The following is an 18,522-nucleotide window of genomic DNA, read 5'->3' on the forward strand; positions in this document are numbered from 1 at the left end:
ATGAGAGCAGAACCACCATTCTTTTTTATGACTGCATGGTTTTGTATTGCAGAGAAAATGTTTTTGGTAAAGAAAGTGGCAAACTTTAGACTTGTTGCTCCATGAGCAGTGCTGCATTCCCTGAAATGTGATTGCAAGAAACCAACAGTGCCAGCATAAATGAACCTAAGGTAATTCCCACCATGACAAAGTCCAAAGTAAAAATGTACTACACAATCAAAACGTATTCTAAACTGCATGCATACATTTCATTAGTTCACATTTCCATTGCTTTCGAACAAAACAACTCCAGGTCTCTTATTTTGATATTAATATGATGATAATAGATTATTCTTTAATTCATTCCTTACACAGCTGACATGTGGATCTATAAATTATGAGATTTAGCCAACAGATCCTCAACAATGTGATATTTTGATGATGGTCATTACAGGGCAATGACTTTAATAATGACTGCATGAAGAATCGTGCTGACCACTTGAGAAGGCAAACTTTTTCCAACCATTATTGTATTCTCCATTGTGATTGTTCTCAGTAAGAGAAACCAAGTAATCTTGTAGATATGATACCTTTTAATGGCTAACAAAAATACATCATGTTATAGCGAGCTTTCTAACCTACTTGTGGTTTTTCCTAAGGCTTAAATGGAATAGATGGGAAGAGGCATATATACACATATGACAAGGCACAGACATGGTGTGACTAAAACAATACTAGAGCAGAAGGAGTAAATACTTCATTAGTCCACTGTCTTCTCCATTTTTACATGCAATTGAGAATATATGTGTACAATGTTCTGCCTCTGTTGGTCCTAGCTATAATGTGTTAAAAGGCAGACTGGTCATGTAACCAAGTTGTAGGATCTAACTAGACCCAGCACAGCCCTGATCGTGACATTTACCACACTTTCAGAGTCCTCCTACAACACCTCCAGTTAAAGTCTTTTCTAGGCACATTGTAAAAGCAAGGCAATAAATAATTATCATAATGAACAGTAATAAAAAAAAATCACCACCACACCCAATCATTTCAAAACCCCTAAGGCTTATTCACTCTTCAGTAATCTACATAAGTATTTTGTAAGCCCAAACCAGGAGTGGAATGTACAGAGATGTATAATGGAAAAAACTGCATTTCTTCCGAATTTTGGACCGGCTCCTGTTTTTGGATTTCAAAATATTGATGAAAAATACTAACGTGTGAATAAGCCCTTAATCCCATTATTTCCAAATACTAGGGCATATTCGCATACCTTTCCCAGGTGTCCAAAAATCCAATTGCTTCTCGGAGGCTCTGGAAAACAACGAAGTCTTTTGGCATTGATTATGTATGCCTGTATGGAGAGCGCCACCTTTAGGAGAGTGCGAACAATGATGCCAGCAAAGAGCAAAAGTAAAGCAGTGACTGTGTAAATTCTGAATGGTGTGTGCTCCAAATATAGCACATCCAGCAGATGACCCACTATGGGCAGCATCCTGGAGGGGAAAAAAGAACAAAAAGTAATAGTCAATGAAAAAAGCCTTTTATGCATAATAAATCTAAAGTGATAGTGTGGAGTGCTGAGCGAAATAATTGGGTAGGGAGTGATCAGCCTGATTAAAAAAAGTAATTGTGAATTAGGACACCTGATTCCAACAAGAGTGGAGGTAGTAGTAGTGGCAGCCCAATGAGATATTTTAGACATTTTTTATTAAAAATCTGATTGGGATGATCTGGCCCAATTTTATCATGATGAGTAACACCACCGCCGGGCTCACACAGTAGTGTAAGTTTATTATGCATGCGATGTACACAGGTGTGATACGTGGTAATTTGCAGGCAATCAAATACATTGCCTTACGCTCTTTCGCTCACATTTGCATAATACACAAGCACAAAAAAAGAATGCAGCATGTTCTATTTTGCCAAGTATTACGCGCGCAAGAGAGACCATTGTTCCCTAAGGGGCGTGAAATCAACACTGCACATATGCAATTACATTGTGTACGAGCAGCGTATAGGCATTGTTGCGAAGCGCCAGCGCAGGAAATTAAATAAATAAATGGGAAGATTGTGCATGAGATATGCCATACACGGAGGTAGCCCGGCTCCACAGTGGTAAAACCATGAGTCACGCAGGGTTTTACATATACAGTCGTGTGAGCCCGGCCTAATTGTGTGCATAAGTCGGGTGTCTAAATCTATATACACACAATATAGATGGGTAAAGCCAAAGATGCTTCGGTAGGGTAAGATCAAAGAAAAGGACTGTGCAGGTTGCTTGTTTTATAATAAGTTTATGCTGACAGGTATAGAACAGGAATGAACATGAATTTGAATTAAATGCAAGATAACCTTTATGGTTGTGCCCACACATTGTGTCATACAATATAGAAAATTAACAAGGAACAAACTTTCCAACTTGAAAAAAATTGCTCCGGGCTTCACTGTTTTGTAGCTTCTAAAGCAATTTCTTCCTACAGATAATAGATGGTTACACAATACTTACCCGTTACCCTTTCACTTTATGGATAAATGACGAAACAAACATCCTACACAAAACATCTACTGTGTGATTGTAAAAATGGACTTAGGCCCCCTGCCCACGGCCGAGGCGGAATATTGCTAGCGATATCCTGCTGCGGGGGACGAGGGGGGAGAGCTGACAGGTCTCCTCCGTGAGTCCATCTAACAGATAGGCTCACCGCGGAGAAGCGCAGCGATTGCAGCATGCCGCGATTTAAATCACACGAGCCGAGAATCGCTATGATTCTCCGCTCGTGGTCGCCGGCGCTGCGCTTTCCGCTATAGAAAGCTTTGCAGAGAGTGATCCGCGGGCGATTTATCGCCTGCGGATCATCGCCTATTAACAGGCAGCCTTAAAGGAGATGTCTCGAGGAAGCAGTGATTTTTTTTTTTTGCCCAGTCCCCCTAATTAAACATACATTACTAATTACCCCTGTAAATTACTTTCCTAGCTGGTTTCTACTTACCGTTCCAGCGTTTCAGCAACTTATAAAAGTTTCCCCAAGATGGCCGCCGGCTCTTTCCCCGTCGCTCGCTGCAGCCCGACGTGCGCGCTCCCGAGACGCTGCCAGCTGTGTCTCCATGGCAACCGGACGCCAAGCAGCCGCCGACCGGACGCCCCGCAGCCGCCGACCAGTCACCCACCGCCAGGCAGAAGGTAACCGGCGCAGCCCCCCCCCCAGCGACAGCCCCCCCGGCCTAGCGCTAGTTCCCCCATCACATCGGCAGCCCCCCCGGCGCAGCGACAGCCCCCCCCGGCCTAGCGCTAGTTCCCCCATCACATCGGCAGCCCCCCCGGCGCAGCGACAGCCCCCCCCCGACCCATCACTTACCTGGGACGCTTCTCGGGGCTGCTGGGCTGGGCTTCTCCGCTGGGCAGCTCCAGTTTCTGCACCTTCCTCTAACAGAGGAAGGTACAGAATGGCCGCTCCAGCGCGCTCCCGAGCAGTGACAGCTCGTCTGCGCATGCGCAGAAGAGCTGTAGCGGGGAGCACACTGAAGCGGCTCGTGCTGAATGGAGAAGACCGGACTGGGCAAGCGCGTCTAAAAAAGCAAGCTGCCGGCGAATTTAGACGGAACCATGGAGACGAGGACGCTAGCAACGGAGCAGGTAAGTGGAATAACTTCTGTATGGCTCATATTTAATGCACGATGTATATTACAAAGTGCATTAATATGGCCATACGGAAGTGTATAACCCCACTTGGTTTCGCGAGACCACCCCTTTAAGGATCTTTGTGCCGCCCTAAGCATCAAATTGGTTTAGAAAATTACTATTAAAAAGAAAATCACAGAGCAATTCTATTATCCAAGAAAGGCATCAATAGATGTTTTTTGATGGCAGTGAAACTGCATAGAGATGTCCTCCAGTAGAAAATAACAAACTATATAATATACTCACCTTACAATTCTCCTTACGCTGGCCTACAAATGCAGCAAAGTTTAACTTGATTGTGATAACCTGTCAGAAAGTTATTTTAGCCCATTGAAAAGCTATTGTTCTATTATCGTAACACAACAAAACTGGCTGTAAAGCAATTAAGAATGTAATGGCCCAATGTAGTGTCCTTGTTATTCTGTGACTCCCTACACTAACTCGATCCTAATAAGGACAGCCCCACACTGGAACCTAAAGTCTGCACAGTTAAAGACAGACACTGAACAAGACACTGTTCACACCAGGTGTCTCCACACTCAAAGATAGACGCAGAACAAGACACTGTTCACACCAGGTGTCTCCACACCTAAAGATAGACACTGAACAAGACACTATTCACACCAGGTGTCTCCACACCGAAAGATAGGCACTGTTCACACCAGGTATCTCCACACTCAAAGATAGACATGGAACAAGACACTGTTCACACCAGGTGCAGGGGGAAAAGCGGGATGTGAAGGGATGGTGAGCAGAGTGATGTTGGGGTTGTTCCTCAAATGTCTTTTTCTTGGATTGGAAGTCCTTGCTAATTGGTGTCTTGACTTTCTTCATTTTTTCAGCTTCCTCTTTAACCACTTAGTGACATGGCTTATTTTAGACCCAACAATTTTGGGCGGATCTCCTCTTTTCAAAAGCCATAACTTTTTATTTTTCCATCAACATCGCCGTAAAAAAGGCTTGTTTTGTTGTAGCTTTTATTGGTGCCATTTTATTGGTCTCGCCCCCTCCTATTGCAAATAGTGGCAAGGGGCGGAGAGGGGGCGGGAGCTCAGTTCCTGCTCCTGGCTCTTCCATCCCCCCTCCCCTCCCCTGCAGACAAGGACACCGTATATCAGCTCGGCGTGAAAACCGAGCCGATATACGGTCGTCTAAATAAGCCTTGATTATGTTCCTCTCCAAACCTTTTTCATGTGCAAATATGCTGTAGTAGGGGTATTTGCACAAATGCTTGTGTGACGCTGCCCTACTTGTTTGTCCTGGAGTGTGAACTTTTGCATGGTGTTCATATGATCAGAATATATTATTAGAACATATTATAACTTCAAAATCAGATAATACATCTAAAAATATACTCAATCTTTTATCTACAAGTAGTATAATATTTTTATTGATGGCAGTAAATGTAAATTTGCTTACCTTTGATTTTCATCTATTCTACTAGCATGCTTATAGTAACACACTGCACTAGGGGAGCGGTATCATCACTCCTTAGGGATAGCACCCAGAAGGTGAGTTAGGAGACTTATGAGGCCTTGCATGCCCCTCATCAGTGTGCAGTAGATTTCTGGCTTGGCTAGTGAAAGTCCTATGATGTGGGTTGGGAGGGGTATCATCACTCCTTAGGGACAGTGTCGCAGCTTGTCGGTCGCGATACATCATGGCATGGTGGCCTCAACACAGGTAAAGACCTGTTGCCTTGTTAAGCAGGTCAAGGAAAAATGCTACATGTGCAGAGTCTGCTGGTGCTGTCTGCCTTTGCTGCATGGTTGCATGCTGGATTAGTCATGTCTGGGAGTGGGGTGGAGGTGTGGTTTTCTATTCAATCTGCCAGTTTTCAGGTGCAGAGTGGCTATATATTCTCACCCCTCCTGGTGATCAGTGCTACTTATTCCGTTCCATGGTGGAGTCCTTGGAGTTTGGAGCTCTTCCGTGTTGGATGTATTGCAACTCGCAGATAAGTTGCTGCGCGTTCCTTTTCAGTTGTTTTCCTGCTGTTCATTTCTGTTTTGCTTTGTGGTGTCAGATAATCTCTCCAGGGGTTCCTATAGGGACAATCAGGGCCCAGAAAGAAGACCGTGGGGCGATGACCCCACTTTAGGCAGGGACCTGTCACCTCCCTGCTAGGTTAGGGCCAGGCTTCCTTCCCCCGTGGAGTGGTGCTACTGATCTGCATAGTGTTGCCCTGCGCCGTGCTCTGGTGTCGCATGGGCTTTACATCTGGGCTACATATTTCAGTTGTGGTGCACACTGTTCGGGAGTGCATAAATCTATTTAGTACTGCAGTTGTTTTCATCACCCTGCGTCCGTGCTGAGCGTGTTGCTTGTGAGCCGCACGGACATGACAGATAGCACCTAGAAGGTGAGTGAGGAGACTTATAAAGCCATCCAAGCTCCTCTTGGAAATATATGCAAATAAGCAAGATGGAACAATACCTCTGCAGCACCACCTACTGGATGGCAGCATTCCTTGAAATCAATGTCCAACACTTTATACAGGTCTTTGAGACAATGATTGAGAATTGAAAACTAAGCCACAATCCATACACAGACAGCTGTTTTAGGTGTTTGCCCCTCACCAGTGTGCAGCAGGATTCAGTACTATTGTATCTTGTCTTCACCACAAGTAAGGGTGGAGACCTAGTGATGGGCTGTATCCACCCAGTGTACGCCCACAAGCTACTGATTGGCTGGCTGGAGCAAGGTCCTAGCAGTGTGGACATTGAGTTTTGCCTTGGATGGAGGGATAGGGTTTGTTTTTTGTGTTAGGCTTGCATTATTAGCTGTAAATGCTTCCATTTGAGAGCGGGGACGCATTAACGCCTGAAATGCGCTTTTTCATTCACCCTGTCTCCCAGAATAAACGCAATAAAACGCCATCAAAAAGATGTATGTATTCTGAATTAGTATTAACGGAAAATACAGGACATCCAGCAAAAAATGAACCCTCACTGAACTACGTCGACGGAAAAATAAAGAAGTTATTGTGCGCACAAAATGACCGCAGAAAATAATTGAAAAAAATTAAATGTCTTTGAAAAAAAAAAAAAGAGTAGTATAGTAAGAAAAACTATACAAGTTTGGTATCATAGCAATCGTACTGACCCATAGAATAACGTTTCATGTCATTTTTGTTGCAGTTTGTGCGCCGTAGAAACAAGACGCACTGAAAGATGGCGGAATGTCGTTTTTTGTTCATTTTACTCCACCTAGAATTTTTTAAAATTTTTTAGTACATTATATGGTACTTTAAATAGCACTATTAAAAAATACAACTTGTCCCACAAAAAACAAGCCTTCATACAGCAACGTAGATGGATAAATAAAGGAGTTATGATTTTGTTAAAGGGGGGAGGAAAAAAACGAAAATAGAGAAAAAAAAAAGGGCCGCGTCATTAAGGGGTTAAGGAGTGATGATACCCTTACTCAGGCTATAGGGCTCTATTGCGCACGATTTTGAATTAAAAAAGCTGTAAAATAGGTTCTGCCCCAACTTTCTCGCATATGAAAAAAAACTACATGTAAGAAAGATAAGGCAAGTTCTATCTTTTCTCGCTCGTAGTATTGACGCCCGAGAATCTCGATAGTTAGTGCCTACATATGAAAAATAAAATAATAATTAATTTAAAAAATATCGCAGGCATCCTCCATCTTTACTGCAAATATTGGTTTATACAGGGTACAGTCAAAAAACCTGATCCAGCTCTATATCTCAGTACTGGTGTCCTATAGTGAAATAACAGTAGCATACTTGAATAGGAAGACATGGATGTGTTACACGATGGTATGGTGCAGGGATCCCTGAGGGCCCCATAACAGGCATTTTAATTTTGTATTGTGGCCCCTGGAAGAGATAGAGTGTAAAACCAAACTGCAAAGTTGAAAAGTAGCATGTGAGAAGCAGAAATTCACTTTCCACATATCTCTAAATCCTGTGGGACAACTGCTGTGACTGAAGTAAGGAAAGTGAACGTGAAGTGGCCTCTTTCTGCTAGGATAGGGCCAAATCATCCTGGAAGCCATCCATGATTGTCTATAGGAGAATCAGGATCTGCATTGACAGTTGCTGGAATGAAAACAGGTCTAATGACAGCTCCATCCCGGGTGGGAGCATGTACCCCACAGGCCAGTTCCCCTGGAGACTACTTAGGGTTACCGGGTGGAGCAAGTTTATGAAGTGTTTATGGTCACCAGGGTATTCTTTCTATTAGTGCAACTTGCGGCGCCATCACTGATACCACAGGTCAATCCTGTGAGCAACCTGGCCAGTCCTCACTGTACTTTAATGCTTACTGATCCGAGCTCTAACATCATTGATGGTCTCACCCACATACAACAATCCACACGGACAACTGATCAGATAGATGATGTATGTTGACGTCAAGTGTACCTCCCCTTGATCTTATATATTTTGCCTATTCTTGGGTGTGAAAAACTCGACCCTTTGAGTAAATTATTGCAGCTAGCGCAATTAAGGCAAGGATAATTGTTGTATGTGGGTGAGACCATCAATGATGTTAAATCAGTAAGCATCAAAGTACAGTGAGGACTGGCCGGGTTAATGTACCAGCTGCCAAACATTTTTGTGAAACAGGACACTCAGTCAGTCAGCTACGCTACCGGATAATTGATGTAAGAGGGGGTGATAGAGAGAAAAAGCTAAAGTTCCTCGAGTTAAAATGGATTTTTGAATTAGATACGCTCTATCGAAAAGGCCTTAATTTGGAATATTGTACTTTACCGTATTTATAGGTATATATATTTCTCAGGTTGCTGTGTTCTGTAAATGTATATACCTTTTATGTTTTGTTTTTAAATGATTTTAATTACGTGTTTTCTGTGTCTCCAGGTGCCCTGGGTATTGTTCGTCTGGTGTCACCTCCCATCAGCTCGTTCTTCAGTAATTTCTACTATACTGCCTTGTTTCAGACATCAGATATGCCTATCATGCAGCTTATAAAATGAACATTTTTCTCTACTATATGTAATAAATTTATTGAATAGGCACAGTGGCTTATCATCTGAATTCAGGCGTTTCCTGAGGGTTAGAGAGCCTTACATGTGCGTATAATGGATGTATTTACATTTCGTGGGCAGGAACATCAAACAGAGACCCATTCCATTTGGCTCAGACGTGACTGATAGATGTTTAATCACTTTTGCGCAGAGTACAGGCACAGTTTTTCCTATTGAATTCTTTATGGGGCGAGATTATTGTGATTGAAGCGCTTGTGCCATATCTCCGGCACCATAGAGTGACATCTACTGGCTGCACCAGGAGCCGTACACATGCACAGCGGCTCTTTTCAAGATCACCGATTAGGACATACATTGAGCCTACAGATAGGATCACGTGATAGGTGGTTGGTCCCACGCATGCGCTATGGGTACTGTCTCTACGTGCCATAGTTGCAGTGAACGATTGGACTCTAGGAGAAGAAGCTAATCGCGCGCCTGCACAGCTGCACAGCAGGACGCTGTTGCTGTCAGTGATGGGAGTCGCATACCAAACGCCATTCCTGAGATACACCTGTGAGTGTGGGAAAGGGGGTGTTCACCTGCTATTCCCCATCTGTGTCTGATCAGTACTGTAGTCACCTGTATGGCTAGAATGATGGGCTGCAATACTTTGTTTGTGAGAGAACAACTCCCAGTATACCCTTACCATTGTTACGATTAAGGCCCATCTAGACCCAACAATTCTCGCTCAAAATTTGCTCAATGCTGTCTTTTGAGTGAGAATCGTTGGGTCTAAACGCACAGACATCGTGCAGTTTTCGTTAACGATTCGCTCATTGTTGTCTTCCAGCAAGCTGAAAGAGAACAATGAGCCTTACCAGTGACACGTGCTGAGTTCTCAGCGGGATACCGCTGATACTATTGTTTCAGCTGGTATCCCGCTTGGAGAACACAGCAGAAGTATGCAGAAGACAAGCAGTCCAGCTGTCTTCTGTATACCCCGCTCAAAGCGCTCAGCACTCCATGAACACAGCAGGAGGAGTATGCAGAAGACAGTGCTCCAGCTGTGCCCTGCATACCCCGCTTAGAGCGCTCAGCTGTATACCAGCTGAGCGCTCCATGAACACAGCAGGAATATGCAGAAGACAGTGCTGCAGCTGTGTTCTGTATACCCTGCTCGGACTGCTCAGCTGATATACAGTCCGTGAACACAGCAGGAGTATGCAGAAGATAGCGGCCCTGCTTGTCTTGTGCATACAGCGTGAGCCTTCAGTTACACACTCATGCAAAGTGAAAACTCAAAACTGCCACTCAAACTGCCGTTGAGTGATCATCTTGCCGTGTAATGCACACAACGATTATCGCCCAAAAGAGGTCTTTTGAGCGACTTTTGAGCAATAATCGTTGTGTCTAAAAAGACCTTTATACTGGGAGTTGTTTCACACATTACAAACTTGTTTCCCAGTAGTTAACTTTGCAATTGATCTCTGTATTGTGCTTGGTTCTAGTGCTGTATAAGTGTTTTAGGCTTGGTTTTGGTGCTGTATTTGTGTTGCAGAATTTGAAAGCAGTTTACGGTTGAATTGTTGCTCATGGGCTAGTGTTGAGTGCTTGTCCTCCAGGCTAAAATCTGCCAGCCAGCCCCTGCATGTATTGTAGCAGGAGGATGCAGAAAGTAGATTTCTACTATTCAACTTTGCAAATGGGTTTTACAGTCTCTTACAAGGACCACAATACAAAATTGAAATCCATGTTTCGGGGCCCCCAGAGGCCTGTATGCTATACCATTGTGTAGCGCATCCAAGCCTTCCTATTACAGTACGCTCTAGTTATGTCAGTATAGGACACCACTACTGACATCTAGCACTGGATCAGGCTTTTTGACTCCACCTTGTATACACAACTGCCATAAAGTGTGGTAAGCAAGAGAGTCCACATGACTGGTGAACCAACTGCATAAATATAGTAGAATTTTCACGTAAATTCAAGTATTCTATGGCAACAGCAATAAATCTCCTTATTTTTATAGATGACTGAAATCATATGTATAACAAATGAAAGCTGCAGACTGTCAAGACATGCTGGGAATTGTTGTTTCACATCAGCCACAGCTTGCAGACACAGATGAAATAATAATACAGTAGCTTCTAAAGATAATCAGTGCTTTTCCTTCATTACAGCAAATAAAACAAATATGTGCATGAGCAATTGGGACGTTACCTGTCGCCAGGTAGAATATCAGGCAATGCTGCAAAACAAAGTTCAGCAACTAGTCTTAACACAGGCCCGCTTCCTGGAGTCTGACGCTTATCCTTTGGGCATGTTTATTTCTGACCAGTAGATTGCTTTAGTAGTTTGGCCTGTGTTCAACAACTGCTTATTGTATTTTGTCGCCACCATGTGGTGAAATTTTGGAACTCCATGCCTAACCTTAATTTCTGAAATAAAAAAATCTGTGTGAATAAGGGATCAATTCCACCTATTTTGGCCCCAGGACACAGTAATTTATTTTTTATTTTTTTCATCCCTACATTTTGAGAGCCGAAACTTTTTTATTTTCCCATTGATCTAGCCAGTTAAAGGCTTGTTTCTGCGGGATAAGTTGTATTTTTTTAATGACACCATTTTATAGTATACACTATATATAATGTATAAGGGTCTGTGCACAATGCAAAATCCACAGCAAACTCACAGTGCGCAAATCTGCACCAAATGTCGTGGATTTCACAGTGCAACAATGTTTTAAAGTTCTTACAGGGTATATATAATAAAATGCATACAGAACAATCATCAGCCCATTATGAAGCATGACCTCCAAAGATCCTGTCTCTTCATAATGCGGATTTGTGGAGACATTGCCAGAGGGACACAAGCATCTGTACACCTGTGCAATGTTTCGTGGGACCTCAAACATGACATACTTTGTATAGATTTTTTTGCACTATAAGGCCAGCAGCACACGACCGGGTCGGATTCCGCATCCGGGAGCCCGCAGTGGAATCCAACCCTGTACCTGGCAGGCGTCCGCACGTACCTGTCATGAGGTAATCTTTTCTGCATTGCAGATGGTCTGCCAGGCTCACCGATGGACGTGCGCACTACAGATTTATTTATTTATTTTTAACCTCTGCTTTTCCTGCATCATCTCCTAGCGATGACGCGGAATCTGTGACCTTTCCGCAATGTCAATTGTGGAAGGGCCGTGGGTCAGAAGTCAATGGTAGCCTTCCGCACGAAATCCGTGAAAAAATAGAGCATGCTGCGGATAATCACAGTCGCTGTCCACTTGTGTGAGTGAACATGCGAATGCTCTATTGATTTAAATTTGTGCAGAATGCCATGGATCGTTGTGTGAGAGACGATCACAGATTCTGCAATTCAAACTCGCTCGTGTGCAGGCGGCCTAAAGTTGAAGATCTTATGAAATAGTATTCTTTCTTTGTGTTGTTCATTTATTGAATCGAGAAATAGCAATTTCTCAACTGCTTTTTGGGTGTTTACAAACTGCTATTCAGGCCACCAAGTACAGTAGGGCATCGTCCTGCAGCTTAGTTTGGCCAAGACACTACTGCAGAAAGACTATCTATGTTCTGCCTATCAGGCCAAGAGAGCATATTAGAGCAATTTACACTTTGGAAAGCTCAACAAATAGCAGATTTAATTCATTTCTTACCAAGAATATATGGTTTTTCCTTTTTGAATGGATACAAAAATAAGAATTTGCCTGTTAGGCTGGGTTCATACCAGGTTCCGTTGTTTGGCTCAATCCTTGTGTCATATTTGCTCTGAACGTAGGACACCACACCCAGGGTGAAAGTAAGGTTGTGTTAACACAGGGAGCAGATTGTGGAACGGAGTAAACTCTCATATAATCTAAACAAAAGGAGGAAGGGTCAACCTTACCCTGACTACTAGGACAAGAACTGCCCTGCCTAAAAGCAAGGTTATCGTCTTAGAACTGCCCTGCCTAAAAGCAAGGTTATCGTCTTGATAAAGGCGACCCCACAACTCATACCACTAACTCTAGCATCTAAAAGAAGGAAAACACTAATAAAACAACAAAAGCACCACTTAGCCTTACAGCAGAACTCTCACCACCATGAACATATCCCCTCTCCACAAAGAGAGAGAAAATACTCAACAGCAACCAGATTCAGAAGCAGACTTAAATAATGACCAAGGCAATGCAATTGGACAGACAGTTTTCCACAAACACCAGGGCAAAATCCACATGCGAAACAAGAGAAGCCAGTCCATCTATGCATTAAGACCACCGTTCCACGACCCAGTTGCAGCCAAAAGACCGTGACACCTTGGAGCTGAAAAAGATAGAAGTGATGGATCTGGTATATACTGGACCTGAACAACGCTAGACAGGCTCCATTTGTTATAATGGGATTAGAGATGAGCGAGCATACTCGTCCGAGCTTGATACTCATTCGAGTATTAGGGTGTTCGATATGCTCGTTACTCGTGACGAGCACCACGCGGTGTTCGAGTCAATTCCATTTCCTTCCCTGAAAAATTTGCACCATTTTCAGGCCAATAGAAACGCAGGGAAGGCATTACAACTTCCTCCTGTGAAGTTCCAGCCCTATCCCACCCCCCTGCAGTGAGTGGCTGGCGAGATCAAGTGACCACCGAGTATATAAGGCAGCCCCACCCGCTGCTCGCCACAGACACACGCTGGCAGAGATTAGGGACAGTGCTTCTGCTGCTGTAGGGTGAGTGTTAGCGTCTTCAAGAACCCAAACGGTCCTTCTTAGGGCCACAGCTCATCTAGTGCACTACTGTTGTGGGTGCTGGGAGTAGTTTTGCACAATATTTTTTTTTTTATATCGCACGTGCAGGCTATAGCGTTCTCAGGCTGCAGTCTGTACTACGTAGTATACGGGCAGTATTGGTCAGGCAGGGACAGTGGGTAGTGTACAAGAAACCCAACGGTGCTTCTTAGGGCCACATCTTACCGTGTGAATTACAGTTGTTGCTGCTAGGAGCAGCTTTGCACCAAATTTTTTCTTTCATCTTGGGCTCTGCAGACTATTGCGCTCTCAGTCTGCAGCCAATTCTACAGAGTATAGGGGAATTATTGGTGAGGCAGGGACAGTGCTACTGTAGAATCTTGTCAACAAGTACCCCTAAAAAGCACCTGTTTAGGGCTATCTGTGACCGTCTGCATTTAACTCCGTGGCTGCTGGTAGTTGTAGTACCTCATTATTGCACAGCTAGGTGTGCTTGCAGTCTTCTAAATAATTTTTTTCCTGGCTGCAGTTTGCGCTGTCTCACTCCAACTGCACGCCAATAAGAATTCAAACATTTTTAACATCGCTGTGTGTCTGCTGTAAATTGCACGCACGGTGACAGACCCCCCATACAGCGAAACTCACATTGACTCAATATACCCTGCATTGCATTGCATTGCACTAAAATTACCAAAGAAAAAAGGAAAATCCTTACGGCTAGCTGTGACTTTCTGCATTTCACTGCGTGGCTGGTGTGAGCTCAGGAGTATCAGTATTGCATATTGCACAGCTAGGCGTGCTTGCAGTCTTCTGAATATTTTTTTTCCTGGCTACAGTTTGCGTAACATAACCGCTGTCTCACTCCAACTGCACGCCAATAAGAATTCAAAATTTTTTTTACACTGCGGTGTGTCAGCTGTAAATTGCATGCACGGTGACAGACCACCATACAGCGAAACTCACATTGGCTTAATATACCCTGCATTGCAATATACCCTACGTTTCAATTCTCATTAAAGCATTGAAACTTCCACCTGAACCAATTTTTATTTTAACTGGGCTGCCTCCAGGCCTAGTTACAAATTAAGCCACAGTAAGCTGAGCGATTAATGGGTTTCACCTGCCCTCTGGGTTGGGCATGGGCAATTTTTCTGGGGTACATTTGTACTGTTGGTACACCAATTTTTCGGGGCCTCGCCTAGAATGTAATCCAAGTAATTTTTATGGACTCATGGTACACCACTGTGTCTGGGGTTGGCCTACACTTTTGCTACAGAAATGTAACTCTGTTCTGCCTACCTATACTTCTGCCACAGTAATGCTGGAGGGGTCTGACTATACTTCTGCAACAAAAATGTAACTTTGGTCTGCCGATACTTCTCCTCCTGAAATGTTACCTTGGTTTGTGTATACTATTACTACTGTAATGTTACTAATACTGGGCTCTGCCCATACTGCTTCAACGTAAATGCTACTGGGGCCTGTGTATACTGCTACTACTGAAATGTAACTAATACTGGTCTCTCCCTATACTGCTTCTGCATAAATGTTACTGGGGCCTGTCTATACTGCTACTACTGAAATGTTACAAATACTGTGCTCTCCCTATACTGCTGCAAGGGAAATGTGAATCTGCTGCTTTGCCTATACTGCTTCTACGTAAATGTTACTGGGGTCTGTCTATACTGCAAGTACTGAAATGTTACAAATGCTATGCTCTCCCTATACTGCTGCAAGGGAAATGTGAATCTGCTGCTTTGTCCATACTGCTTCTACATGAATGCTACTGGGGCCTGTCTATACTGCTACTACTGAAATGTTACAAATACTGTGCTCTCCCTATACTGCTGCAAGGGAAATGTGAATCTGCTGCTTTGCCCATACTGCTTCTACGTAAATGTTACTGGGGCCTGTCTATACTGCTACTACTGAAATGTTACAAATACTGTGCTCTCCCTATACTGCTGCAAGGGAAATGTGAATCTGCTGCTTTGTCCATACTGCTTCAATGTAAATGTTACTGGGGTCTGACTATACTGCTACTACTGAAATGTTACAAATACTGGGCTCTGCCTATACTGCTGCAACTGAAATGTTAATGTGCTGCTCTGCCTATACTGCTCCAACGGAAATGTTACTGGGGTCTGTCTATACTGTTACTACAACAGAAAAATTCCTGCAGTCTGTCAATACTGCTGCAAGTGAAATGTTACTGGGGTCAGCCTACACTGCTGCTACAGAAATGTTAAAGGGGTCTGTCTATATTGTTATTACTACTGAAATGTTACTGGGGTCTGTCAATACTGCTGTAAATGAAATGTTACTGGGGTCTGTCTATGCTGCTGCAAATGAAATGTTACTGGGGTCTGTCTATACTGTTACAACTGAAATGTTACTGGGCTCTGCCTAGACTGCTGCTACTGAAATGTTACTGAAGTCTGTCTATACTGCTGCAAATGAAATGTTACTGGGGTCAGCCTACATTGCTGCTACAGAAATGCTAAAGGGGTCTGTCTATACTGTTACTACTACTGAAATGTTACTGGGGTCTGTCAATACTGCTGTAAATGAAATGTTACTGGGGTCTGTCTATGCTGCTGCAAATGAAATGTTACTGGGGTCTGTCTATACTTTTACAACTAAAATGTTACTGGGCTCTGCCTAGACTGCTGCTACTGAAATGTTACTGGAGTCTGTCTATACTGCTGCAAATGAAATGTTACTGGGGTCAGCCTACACTGCTGCTACGGAAATGTTTAAGGGGTCTGTCTATACTGTTACTACTACTGAAATGTTACTGTGGTCTGTCTGCACTGCTGGAACTGAAATGTTATTGGGGTCTGTCTGCACTGCTGGAACTGAAATTTTACTGGGGTCTGCCTGCACAGCTGGAACTGAAATGTTACTAGGGTCTGTCTGCACTGCTGCAAATGAAATGTTACTGGGGCCTGTCCCTACTGATACTACTGAAATGTTACTGGGGTCTGTCTGCACTGCTGGAACTGAAATGTTACTGGGGTCTGTCTGCACTGCTGCAAATGAAATGTTACTGGGGTCAGCCTACACTGCTGCTACGGAAATGTTAAAGGGGTCTGTCTATACTGTTACTACTACTGAAATGTTACTGGGGTCTGTCTGCACAGCTGGAACTGAAATATTACTGGGGCCTGTCCTACTGATACTACTGAAATGTTACTGGGGTCTGTCTATACTGCTGCGAATGAAATGTTACTGGGGTCTGTCTGCACTGCTGCCAATGAAATGTTACTGGGGTCTGCCCATACTGTTACCACTGAAATGTTACTAATTTTGGGTTCTGCTGATATACTGCTGCTACTGCTATGTTACAGGGTTGTGGAAACGGAGGCTTCCCAAAGAGATGATGGAGGCGAGGCCGCGCTACTAGGTCCCCAGGCGCGACAATTTTTCAGCGACGCGGTTACTGGGAAGGTGCATATAACCACGGACATGTGGACAGGACACGTACTGCCTCAAAAACATCCCCCTTCTCCTCCTCCTCCAACAATGAAAACATTCTTGGCAAATGCTTTCGCAGTTGTCCGTCTGGTGGCAGTCCAAGAAATTCACCTTAAACGACTCAATAAGAAAGCCCCCCCCCCCCCCCCCCTCCCTGCCACAGCCCACTTAATCCTGGCCACATTCCGAAAACCAACGAAATAAAACCGCGGTAATAGGTCCACAGTCACGACCACTTTCCCACCAACGCAGTTACTGGTAAGGTGCATATAACCACGGACAAGTGGACAAGACACGTACTGCCTCAAAAACATCCCCCTCCTCCTCCAACAATGAAAACATTCTTGGCAAATGCTTTCGCAGTGGTCCGTCTGGCGGCAGTCCAAGAATTTCACCTTAAACGGCACAATAAGAAAGCCCCCCACCACTCCCCTGCCACGGCCCACTTAATCCTGGCCACATTCTGAAAACCAACAAAATAAAACCGCGGTAGTATTCCGTTATCCCTAGCTGAAGCTTTCAGCCGACTGGTAGAGCAATGGTGGCTTCCAACTTGTTGGTACTGCTAAGTCCAAAGATAGTGGATACATGGGAATACGGACACATCAGATGATTTTTCTTTGCTTTATTCTTTCCTTATGCTTGTACAATCAGGTACATGATACAAACAAGAACGCATTTCGGCGCAATGCCTTGTTCACCAAAGATAAGCATACAGGTGAGGTCGGAATACAGGTGACTATAGAACACAGCATCCCTACAGGGCAAGGGACAGAGTTGCAGCAGGTATCGATCCTTAATGGAAGCAGGCCAGCTGAGAACCACATACTCCCTGAATGATTTTGGACTGACCGATGATGAGACCTTTACTTGTGATCATCTTTGGTAATTCCTAAGAAAGATGCGTGGTAGTAGCCGGAAACTTGTATTGCTATTTACTAACACTTTGAAATGGACAACTGAAACCAGAGGAATGAAGCCTTTCCATTTTTCAGCTTGAGATGAGAAGGAGTGCAGACTTTCAGTACCTTGAATATCCTTTTCATTGCAATTAAATGCCCCTCTCTTGTCTCAGAAAATACTAGCTTTTCCACATAGGTGTTGTCTAGAGATGAGCGAACACCAAAATGCTCGGGTGCTCGTTATTCGGAACGAACTTCCCGCGATGCTCGAGGGTTCGTTTCGAACAACGAACCCCATTGAAGTCAATGGGCGACCAGAGCATTTTTGTATTTCGCCGATGCTCGCTAAGGTTTTCATGTGTGAAAATCTGGGCAATTCAACAAAGTGATGGGAATGACACAGAAACGGATAGGGTAGGCGAGGGGCTACATGGTGGGCTGCATCTCAAGTTCACAGGTCCCACTATTAAGCCACAATACCGCAAGAGTGGGCCCCCCCCTCCCAACAACTTTTACTTCTGAAAAGCCCTCATTAGCATGGCATACCTTTGCTAAGCACCACACTAGCTACAACAAAGCACAATCACTGCCTGGATGACACTCCGCTGCCACTTCTCCTGGGTTACATGCTGACCAACCGCCCCCCCTCCCCCCCACAGCACACACCAAACTGTCCCTGCGCAGCCTTCAGCTGCCCTCATGCCACACCAGCCTCATGTCTATTTAGAAGTGCGTCTGCCATGAGGAGGAACCGCAGGCACACACTGCAGAGGGTTGGCAC

General features: G+C 44.1%; 1 protein-coding gene across 3 annotated transcripts in view; it reads right to left on the minus strand.

Annotated features, from left to right (window-relative positions):
- The window catches only part of LOC136575386 (ultra-long-chain fatty acid omega-hydroxylase-like), a 257,782-nt gene that overhangs the window by 93,849 nt on the left and 145,411 nt on the right, over positions 1-18,522 (minus strand). The window contains exons 1-2 of one of the 3 annotated variants that reach the window (XM_066575082.1): positions 10,841-10,951; positions 1,253-1,475 (exon numbers count right to left, since the gene is read on the minus strand). The exons of 1 other annotated variant lie outside the window; for it this stretch is intronic. In XM_066575082.1, the coding sequence (XP_066431179.1) occupies positions 1,253-1,474 (222 nt within the window). In that variant the 5' untranslated portion in view covers position 1,475; positions 10,841-10,951. Of the gene's footprint in view, positions 1-1,252; positions 1,476-10,840; positions 10,952-18,522 lie in introns of those variants that run through there. One more of the 3 variants, XM_066575083.1, reaches the window with a different exon arrangement.

The sequence above is a fragment of the Eleutherodactylus coqui genome, chromosome 1 (assembly GCF_035609145.1).
Source record: "Eleutherodactylus coqui strain aEleCoq1 chromosome 1, aEleCoq1.hap1, whole genome shotgun sequence".
NCBI classification, from domain to species: domain Eukaryota; kingdom Metazoa; phylum Chordata; class Amphibia; order Anura; family Eleutherodactylidae; genus Eleutherodactylus; species Eleutherodactylus coqui.